Raw genomic sequence first — 10,042 nt, forward strand, 5'->3', positions numbered from 1 at the left:
GGTGGATTGTTCCTTTAAATGTTTGGCATCTTTGGAGGTAAATTCTCAAACTTGACGTCGTTGAAACCGGATGAACCCAAACGCCTGCCGACATGAAAATGATCACCCTATTCAAAGTAAGTCATCATAAGAACAACAGTATGATAAGGTTCAGTCCCCGTTGTGTTACACGTCGTTCAGACTTTAACAAATCACTTGAAAAAATACAAAAAGGTTAAAATGTCGCCGTGGAATTAAATCCAGCACTGACTTTTTTTATTAAACAAAATCTTATGAACAGAATGGCACTAATCTGAGTTCATATATTCACAACAAAAAAACAACAGTCTGGTTTTAAAAACCTTCTTTCAGAGCGGTGAAATGTCCCCGTGTCGGGTTCGGGGGGGCGAGGACGTTCCCTTGAGAAGAAGTCACATGGTCCGTGACTCCGGTTTTTAAAGAGGAATCCATGCGAGGTCTCACCTCTTTGAAATGTTTTGGGTTCGTTTCTTTTTTTTTTTTTTACAATTTGAAACGTATTTTTTTTTTTTTTGTAAGAAAAAATGAGGCCAAAATAAAAGCCCTGTCGTTCCCCACCAAAATAAAAGCCTTGTCTGTGCAGGAGCGGAGCTGAAACTTACTCTCAGAGTCGTCCCACACGTTCAGTTGGTCCCATGAGCAGAAACACGTCCCGGATCCTGTTTGTCCGTCAAACCCGGTTCAGTGCTTCTCAGCTGATCGGGACCCAAAGCTCGTCTCGAAAAGGCACAAACCCTGATGTTTGAGCGACGCGCCGTCCGTCCGTCCTGAGCTGTGACCCCCCGTCTGAGTGTCCTGAGGCCGCCTTTGGGTCCGGAGCCATCAGCTGAGAAACACTGACTCTGTCCTCCACGATGTCTCCAACTAGTGATGAGCGACGTCAGATCTGCAGAAGAAGAAGAAGAAGAAAAATCACAACATGGATAAATGAATAATGGGAATAATGTTTTTAAACGAACACAACTCAAACGATCTCTGGAGTCCCTGAGCTCCCTTGTCTCGTAGGTTCCCGTTTGTTGGGATTTGGACTTCTCGTCCCTGATTCGTCACAGAGAGGCTCACCTGTCTGCTCATGTCTGCTCCTCTGCCTCAGGCTGCGATTGGCTGACACCTTCAGATTCCTCCTGGATGGCCTCCTCCTCCTCCTCTTCCTCCTCCTCTTCTTCCTCAGCTATCTCCTCCTCCTGCTTCCCTTCTTTTCCTTGCTCCTCCTCCTCGTTGCAGTCCTCGTCCTCTCCTTGTTCTTTCGCCTCCATCTCTCCTTCGCTGTCCGCCTGTTCTGCTCCCGTTGCTACCATCGCCTCCTCCTCCTCTTCATCTTCTTCTTCTTCCTCCTCTTCCTCCTCCTCCTCCTCCTCCTCCTCTTCGTCCTCTTCCTCCCCGTCCTCTCCCTCGGCCTCCTCGTCGCTGAATGGCTCCTTCCCCTCCTCCACCCTCCTGGCGGCCTCGGAGAACCAGTCCCTCACCTGCTCGTAGCTCATGCTGGACTTTGTGACCAGGTCGTCCAGGTCTCTCTCGCTCAGCGCTCGGTGTTTGAGGTAGTACTCCTTCAGGAACGTCTTACCGGACTTCACCTGCAGGGGGGGAAGTGACAACACAGAAACAAGAGTGTGAGCTTCAAAACAAACTGTTGCTGCAAACTGACACTAAAGGCGCATTTCGACCCAGAGTCCCAGGGTCTTTTAGCCGCCAGAACTACTTTCCCCTGTACTAAAAGGTTCCTGGTCCCCTATTGTTGTCTGTGTTTGGACCGCGGGCTGAAGTCCCGGGTAGATTGTGTAAATCAGGCCAGTGACGTATGGAGAACGGTTTACGAGCTGTGTAAACTCCACACACACTGACACTTTCAGCTGAAGGTCTCCAGTTTACAGGGTCACTTTTAAAAGCGGAACACCGGGAGGAGAGACGCATTCACGGTGGGCTGAGAGAAGACTACTGTTACAAGCTGCTAAATCAAGAGAATCACAGCTTCTTCTTTTGAAAAGTACACACACATACAAAAAAGATAGAACAAATAAAAACTAATGAAAGAAAGAGAAATCAAGAGAATCACAGATGTGTGTGATGTTATCGTTCCCTTACTCTCTTTGTGTCCATCCTTCACTTCCTGTTTCTCCCTTTCTTTTCCTTCCCTCATTTCATCTTCTTCTCTATCGCTCCCTTTTCCCCTCACTCCTTCTTTCCTTAACTCCTCATTTCCTTTCCTTGGTTTCTCCTCATCCTTGTTTCCTTTCCGCTCTTCTTCCTTGTTCCTTGTTTCCTTTCCTCTTGTCCTTCCCTTGTATCCTAACCTCTCCTTTCCTGTCTTCCTTCCCTTTACCTACTCTCCTTACCTCCTTTCCTTTCCTTCCCTTGTCTCCTCTCCTCTCCTTCCCTCTCTTTTCCTTTCCTTCCCTTGTCTCCTCTCCTTTCCTCTTTTCCTTTCCTTCCCTTCCCCCTCCTTCATTGCTACAATGCAGTTTCTAACCTTTCCTACCTCAAAACCTTCCCTTGTCTGCTACCTTCACCTCCTTCCTACCTTCCCTTGTCTCCTACCTTCACCTCCTTCCTACCTTCCCTTGTCTACCTACCTTCACCTCCTTCCTACCTTCCCTTGTCCTCTACCTTTAACTCTTTCCAACCTTCCCTTGTCTCCTACCTTAACCTCCTTCCTACCTTCCCGTGTCTCTTACCTTTACCTCCTTCCTACCTTCCCTTGTCTCCTACCTTTAACTCTTTCCTACCTTCCCTTGTCTCCTACCTTTAACTCTTTCCTACCTTCCCTTGTCTCCTACCTTTAAGTCTTTCCTACCTTCCCTTGTCTCCTACCTTTAACTCTTTCCTACCTTCCCTTGTCTCCTACCTTTAACTCTTTCCAACCTTCCCTTGTCTCCTACCTTAACCTCCTTCCTACCTTCCCTTGTCCTCTACCTTTAACTCTTTCCAACCTTCCCTTGTCTCCTACCTTAACCTCCTTCTTACCTTCCCGTGTCTCTTACCTTTACCTCCTTCCTACCTTCCCTTGTCTCTTACCTTTACCTCCTTCCTACCTTCCCTTGTCTCCTACCTTTAACTCTTTCCTACCTTCCCTTGTCTCCTACCTTTAAGTCTTTCCTACCTTCCCTTGTCTCCTACCTTTAACTCTTTCCTACCTTCCCTTGTCTCCTACCTTTAACTCTTTCCAACCTTCCCTTGTCTCCTACCTTAACCTCCTTCCTACCTTCCCTTGTCCTCTACCTTTAACTCTTTCCTACCTTCCCTTCCCATGAAAGAAAGAGTGGATCACAGATGTGTGTGATGTTATTGTGGACGGCGGGCGGAATAAAAACACTGCGGGCCCCGCCCCCCGAAAGTCCCGGGACCTTTGAAGTACTACCCCCCTAGCAGGGGCTTTTTAGGGGGGAGATTATCTACCCCTGAACTAAATGTAGACCCTGTGTCCACCGGTCAAAACACACGTAGTTCAGGGGGAAAGTTCCTGCAGTAGATGAGTATCCTGCACACAGACCTTGATGGCGGTGGCGCCCCCCTGTGGAGAGCGTTTGCAGGGATACGGCCGACGTGTCCTCCTGGACCAACCCCGGAAACGCTTCCTGGACTTCTTCTGGATCTTTGCTCCCCCGTTCAGAGCCTCGTCCACCTTAAAAACACCACATTTACTCAGTTAACCCTCACAGATCTCTTTAAAGATTCAAACGGCTCAGTGTGTGTGCGTGATGCGTTCAGGGTCTCGTACCTTCCCGCTCTGGTAGAGGTAGTACCACTTCAGGTTGCTATTCTTGCAGGCGTAGCGCGTGTCTCCGAACCAGTTGACGATGTACGTCCTCGGCAGACCGCTCTCCTCCGCCATCTGGTCGTACTCCTCCGATGTGGGCCACTGCGTGCGGACGAAGGCCTTCTTCAGGATGTGGAGCTGCTCTGGAGTCTTCTTCATCGTCTTCCTCCCGGAGGGCGGCGTGCTCTGCCGCTCCCCAGCCGAGGAAGAAGGCACAGACGATGCTTTCGCCTTCTCGCCGTCCCCCTCGCCGTCTTCCTCCTTGAACTGCGCTCCGAACGGCATCTTCCGCCTCTCCGTGAACCAGGCGTCCACTTCTCGCCGCGTCAGCTTGGTCTCGGCTCGGAGTCGGCTCAGCTCCTCGTCCGACGGCGTGTCCGATTTCTGGAAGCTGGCCTCCAGGTTGAGCAGCTGCTCGGGGGTCTTCTCCTTGAACTTCTGCGGCGTGAAGTCGGGGAAGGCGTGGCGGAACTTGACCCGGGGGTCGCTGGTGCAGCCGGACGACCCCGGGGTGTTGGCGGACGTGGGGGAGGATTCGCTGGCGTCGTCACTGGAGTCGATGATGATGGTGGCGGTGTTGGTTTCACTGCTGATGATCCCGTCGTTCAGGCTGCTGCTGCCGCTGCTGGTCCTCCCTCCCCTGCCTCCTGACGGCGGTGCTGCGGGTCTGGTGGGCAGGTTCTCGCCCAGCAGGACGGCGTGGTGGTCCTTGGAGTTCCTCTGGTTGTAGCGCGTGTCGCTGAACCACTTCTTTATTGCTCGCTTGGAGAGTTTGGTGACCTGCATGAGTCGAGATATTTCCGCCTCGGTGGCGAACTGCCTCCTGCCGTAGCTCGCCTTCAGCTCGGCCAGCTGCTCCTTGGACTTCTTCGGTTTGGTCCCCGTTGAGTCCAAACTGAGCGCCGCGCTCGCAGAGAGCTCCGTCTTTGATTCGGACGTCGGCGGCTCGGCGGCTTTCGGCTGGTTCCCGGGTACGCCCGCGACCGTCAGGGTGATGGGTGAAGCGACCGGCACGGTTCCGCCGTTACCGGACACCTGCGTGAGGACGAGTCCCGGCTGGCCCACGATCTGGCACGTCTGAAAGATGGACTGAAGGCCGTTTGTTGCTGCGGCGATGTTGGCGGGGATGACGGTGATGGTCTGAGGGACGGTCTGCACCGTGCCGTTAAACTTCTTCCTCCTCGCCTCCTCCACCTGAAGAGAGAACCATCAGAGAGGATCAGTTACTGAGGCCTTACTTTCATCTGGTGTTGTTCTGGATCTGGACCGAGTTAAACATTAAAACAGAGAGAAGACGAGCTGATGGAGAGAGTCAGTTCTTCTTAACGTATTCAAATCTAGACCAGAATCTAAGATCCTTCTTCTGACCTACAAACCTTTTCATGGTCAGACACCTTTGTATCTAAAAGAGCTCATAGTGCCCTATTACCCCTCTAGAACTCTACACTCCCAACATGCAGGCCTGCTCATCGTACCTAAAGTCTCTAAAAGTAGTATGGGAGGTAGAACCTTCAGTTATCAGGCCCCTCTCCTTTGGAATCATCTACCAGTCAGGGTCTGGGAGGCAGACACCCTCTCTACTTTTAAGAGTAGGCTTCAAACTTTCCTTTTTGATAAAGCTTATAGTTAGAGCTGGATCAGGCTTGGACCAGGTCTTAGTTATGCTGCTATAGGCTTAGACTGACACACTGGGATCCTGTCTTTCCCTCTCTCTCCTCTCTCTGCCTGTCTCTCACTTTAACTCTTCCTGTCCCATTAAAGTTACTAACCATAGACCTTTCTGGAGTCCCTGAGCTCCCTTGTCTCGTAGGTTCCTCTGGATCTCTGCTGTAGATTCCTTTTTTGGGGTCTGTCATTCATCCTTTCTTTCTTTCTTTCTTTCTTTCTTTCTTTCTTTCTTTCTTTGTCTCCTTCTCTTATCCCCTCCTTTCCTTCTGTCATTCCTTCCCCATTTCTTCTCCTCTTTTTCTTTCTTCTGGTCTCCCTCTCTTCTCTCTTTTCTTAGACCTTTCTGGAGTCCCTGAGCTCCCTTGTCTCGTAGGTTCCTCTGGATCTCTGCTGCTGTGGACGTGGTCCAGACTCCAGCTGCTACAACTACTACTATCCGTCTCCCCACTATCATCTCTCTCTCTCTTCACCTCCCTCTATCCCTCTCTCCAACACGGTCTCAGCAGATGTGTGTCTAACATGAGTCTGGTCCTGCTGGAGGTTTCTGCCTGTTAAAGGAAGTTTGTCCTTGCCACTGTAACTTGCTAAATGCTGCAAAGTGCTCTGCTCATGGTGGATTAAGATGAGATCAGACTGAGTCCTGTCTGTGAGATGGGACTGGATCTGATCCGGTCTTGATGTTGGGTCTTTGTTTGTAACAGAACATAGAGTGTGTGGTGAAGCACCGACCTCCTCCGGCGTCCAGCTGACTCCATGTTTCAGCCTCTGAGCAGAAAACCAAACTTTGATCTGCTCCTCGCTGAACTTCGTCTGAGAGGACAGACCCATGATCTCTGACACGGAGGGGTACGGGAACCTGGGGAAAAAGATCACAGATTACCTCACAGCTCAGGACACTGAGATGCTCTGAACGCTCCTGTGGCGTACTACATGTTTAGGCCCCGCCCCTCCAGGTGTGTTTACCTGTTGTACGCGCTGACCAGCAGGACGTTGTTGTCCATGGCCGTGTTGTAGGTGGGGATGCTGCTGATGGGGATGAGGAGCTGGGTCTGCGTTTGCGTGCAGTTCTGCTGGTTCTGCAGGGCTGACAGAACCTGAGCCAGCGTCCCAGGGGGCAGCATGGCGCCGCCGCCCGACCCGCCTTTAATCTGCAGCACGTTTGGACTGTTCACCACGATGCTCTGAGGGATGGCCTGGACCTGCAGCGGCGTTGACACGGACAGAAGGCGTGGGGCCAAGGTGCTGGGGGTCAACGGTGCAGGGGACAGCGTGGGCGGCTCTTTGTTCTCGTCGTCCTCGTCCTCATCGCTCTCCACCTTGATGACATCGTTGACGGCCATCTTGTGCGCGGCGCTGAACTTCTTGGGCTCCATCCGGCTCTTGATCCTCATGATGGGCGTCTTGCTGAGGGCGATGCCTTTCCGGGACGTGTCCTCGCCGTCCTCGTCCTCCACTTTGACGAAGCTGCCGTCGAAGGTGAGGTCGTTGACCGTCTGCTGGAAGATCGTCTCGTTGTTTCGCTTCACCATCGTCCTCGTGAAGTTTTCCTCGCCCGGGTGGAGCCGCGCGTTGTGGGCCAGCAGCGTGTCGTAACTGGGAGAGGAGAAAGGTGAGGGTCAACAAACATCTCAATGTAAACACGATGCTGGAGGAGACTTTCTGAAAGCATGGTGCTGAAACATCGGCTCGTTACCTCTTGGTGTGGTAGTCGCACTCCATGCAGACGTAGGACGTGTTGATGATGACGTCCGGGTGCTCCGTGTCCACATGCATGGTGAACAGGTTGAGGTCTGACGTCTGGAAGCTGCAGTATTTGCACTCGTAGCCTCCCTCTGCCATGTTCGAGTCCAAGTAGGGATCCGGCAGGGGTCTGGCGTCCCCGTCCTCGCCCCGCTCCTCCGACAAACCGGACACCTCGGAGGAAACGGTCGCCACGCCGTTACTCTCCTCCGCTTCCAACTCCTCCGCGATGTCCTCCATCTCCTGATCCGAAGCCACGGCCTCTCGGGGAGGAACCATGCAGGGGGTGGTGGACTTCCTCCTGCTCGCCATCCTGAGGTTCCGCGTCAAGCTGGGTGTCGGATACAAGTTCTCAGTTCAAGCGTTCTGGTTTCGGCTCCATAAAGGAGGACGGGGGTTCAGTCAGAAAGTTTCCTCTGTTGTCTTCGATGTCTGAAACAAGAGAGGGAAACAGCGTGAGCGTGAAAGGGGCGGAGCAGGAGCCAAAGAGTGATGAAGATAGGCCGACTCTGCGGCTTTAAATTGGTGCGTTCAGGTGCAAACGGACAAACAAGAGCTCACGAAACAGATTTTCAATTATTACGAGCATCCATTGGTAGTCTGAGTTTTTAGGGGATGACCTGTGACCCTAATATGAGCAGGTTGTGTTCAGGCAGACCTGCCAACACTCCAAATTTAGGCGGGAGTCTACCCCCTTTTATCTTATTTTCCCCCTTTGTTCTCAAGAGTTGTCATTTCTCCTGATAGTCTTCCTATTTCAAATGAGTGTCCCACAACTTCTTTTTCAAGAAGTCCTCTTATATTCAAACCCCAAAAACCTCCACCCCTCTCCCTGTAGATGGTTTGATCCAAAAGACGCTGCATGAGATGGTTTCTGACCGCAGGTAAACACAGACACCGGTACCTGAATCGTTCTGAGTTCAACAAACTTCTTCACTGTTTAAAGATTTGATCCATCCCTCATTAAAGTGGGTTAGCCCTGTTTTTGCTAGCTAACTTAAGTTGTGACGTGCAATAACGCAGCATCCTCTTTAAAGTTCATCAGGAGAGTTTAGAGCTTTGTGAATCTGATGACAGAGTGAGTAACTATCATAATATCACAGGTGAAGTTATGAAATCACTAAACTCTACCTGATAACCTCAGGTGGAGACGCAGAGGAAATCTCTTCCTTCTTTAGATAAAGAGCAGAAAGCAGCAGAGGCTGAGGATGCAGAGGTTACTGTAGGTCAGAGAACATTTAGCTACAGGTAATAAATATGATTTAAAGGACCCAGATAAATGACTTTAAAAAGCAATAATTAAACTAATTAAATTAAGAGACATTTAAAGTATTTGACCTACATATGCATTTATTAAATGTATTAATCTGCAATTATCTGTCAAGTGTTGGCAGGTATGGTTCAGGTGCTGGGTAAAGGGATACCTGAACTGGTTTAAGAAGTGAACCTAGGGGTGCTGGTTGCCTGTCGGTCTAAGCGGCCTGCGTACAGAGGCTACGGTCCTCGTTGCAGGGGTCGCTGGTTCGATTCCAAGCCGCGACCATTTCCTGTATGTCTTCCCCCACTCTCTGCTCCCCACATTTTCTGTCTCTTTTCAGCTGTCCTATCAAATAAAGGCAAAAATGCTCAAAAAAACATAACTTAAATAAATTAAAAATAAAGAAGTGAACCTGGAGTTAACCCCTTACTTACCCACATACAAACAGGTCACTGAAGCTATAAAATGACACACTATTAGAGGTTTTGGTGAACAAAATATAAGAAATATTTAGGTATATTTACCTAAAGCTAGTAATAGAAAAAAGTAATAAATAGTTAGGTAAATAATACATAAAGCTAGTAATAGAAAAATATAATAGATATTTAGGTAAATATTACATAAAGCTAGTAATAGAAAATATGTTTTTTGAAACATTTTTTTAAACATCTTTTTAATTTTTTAAAAGTGAGTTATCTGTTTTTGCAAATGAACTCTTCATTTTTAAGTGAAAACATGTAAATAAATCCTGATAAATAATAATAATGACACTTATACATCATTTAGAGACTGTGTAACACAGAAAATAACATCTGAAGTGGATTTAAAATGTGTATAATGTTAAATTCAACCTTTTTATTCAGTTAAATTCCCTTTAAATGATGTTTTAGTCTCAGAAATGTCACATAAACAGCACTCATCCCTAAGCTAGCGTTAGCTTCCAGGTTTAACGGTCGTTTCTCAGTTTGCGTGATGACGTGTGTAACAAAGCACGTACAGTGAGAACAGCCTGCTGTCACCAGGTGTGTGTTTACCTGTGAATCAGACTCCTTTACCCCCTCATCTCTGCTCAGATCCTCGGCTCTTTAGCGGCTGTAGCTTCGTAGCATCGCTGTGTTGATCTTCCGCCTTTAACACACCGAGGATCCATCTGCTCTCAGCCCGGACACGGAGCTCCTTCAGCCCGGACACAGAGCTCCTCCAGCGGCCGGGGAGCAGTGGACTGACTGCAGGCAGCTCCGGCTTAAAGAGCCAGCATGGTCTTCTCTGTTTCTTTCTGTTCTTTAAAGACAGACTTTAATAAAAAGAGAGTTCACCGAGTCTGACGAGGGCCATTTTTCATCCCGCCGCTTCAAGCGAGCAGCAGCAGAGGAGCACATCCGGTCTGAGCCTTTCAAAATAAAAGCTTTCACTACAGAAGTCACATAAAACATGACAATGATAACAGAACACATCAGCATGAAATGAGACGAGAAAATGCCAATTAAAATTAATTGACAATATCAATGTTTTCCTTCTATGTTTGGTACAGTTAGTAGTGATGGGAATTCCAGCTCTTTTAAAAGGTGACATATTCTGCCTTTTTTCATCAACATATATTGGTC

At 49.3% G+C, this 10,042-nt stretch overlaps 1 protein-coding gene across 1 annotated transcript; it reads right to left on the bottom strand.

Annotated features, from left to right (window-relative positions):
* Nucleotides 1-214: 214 nt before the first annotated feature.
* Nucleotides 215-9,814, bottom strand: LOC117828238 (zinc fingers and homeoboxes protein 1-like). Its single transcript, XM_034705269.1, has 8 exons — nt 9,473-9,814; nt 7,134-7,612; nt 6,404-7,033; nt 6,170-6,296; nt 3,734-4,966; nt 3,506-3,637; nt 1,081-1,592; nt 215-904 (listed from the first exon to the last, which is right to left on the bottom strand). The coding sequence occupies exons 2-7, from the start codon at nt 7,490-7,492 to the stop codon at nt 1,089-1,091; spliced, it is 2,985 nt and encodes a 994-aa protein (XP_034561160.1). The 5' UTR covers nt 7,493-7,612; nt 9,473-9,814; the 3' UTR covers nt 215-904; nt 1,081-1,088.
* Between the last annotated feature and the right edge of the window lie 228 nt (nt 9,815-10,042).

Source organism: Notolabrus celidotus, chromosome 16 (assembly GCF_009762535.1).
Source record: "Notolabrus celidotus isolate fNotCel1 chromosome 16, fNotCel1.pri, whole genome shotgun sequence".
Lineage (NCBI taxonomy): Eukaryota > Metazoa > Chordata > Actinopteri > Labriformes > Labridae > Notolabrus > Notolabrus celidotus.

Bases quoted from the DNA above. Each gene is read 5' to 3' on its own strand.
- LOC117828238 (XM_034705269.1), bottom strand. From the start codon at position 7,492: ATGGCGAGCAGGAGGAAGTCCACCACCCCCTGCATGGTTCCTCCCCGA. The intron at 4,967-6,169 runs GTCGGTGCTTCA...TTCTCTCTTCAG, and splicing joins TCAGCTGGACGCCGGAGGAG to GTGGAGGAGGCGAGGAGGAA. The intron at 1,593-3,505 runs GTCTGTGTGCAG...CCCCCCCTGCAG, and splicing joins GGGGCGCCACCGCCATCAAG to GTGAAGTCCGGTAAGACGTT.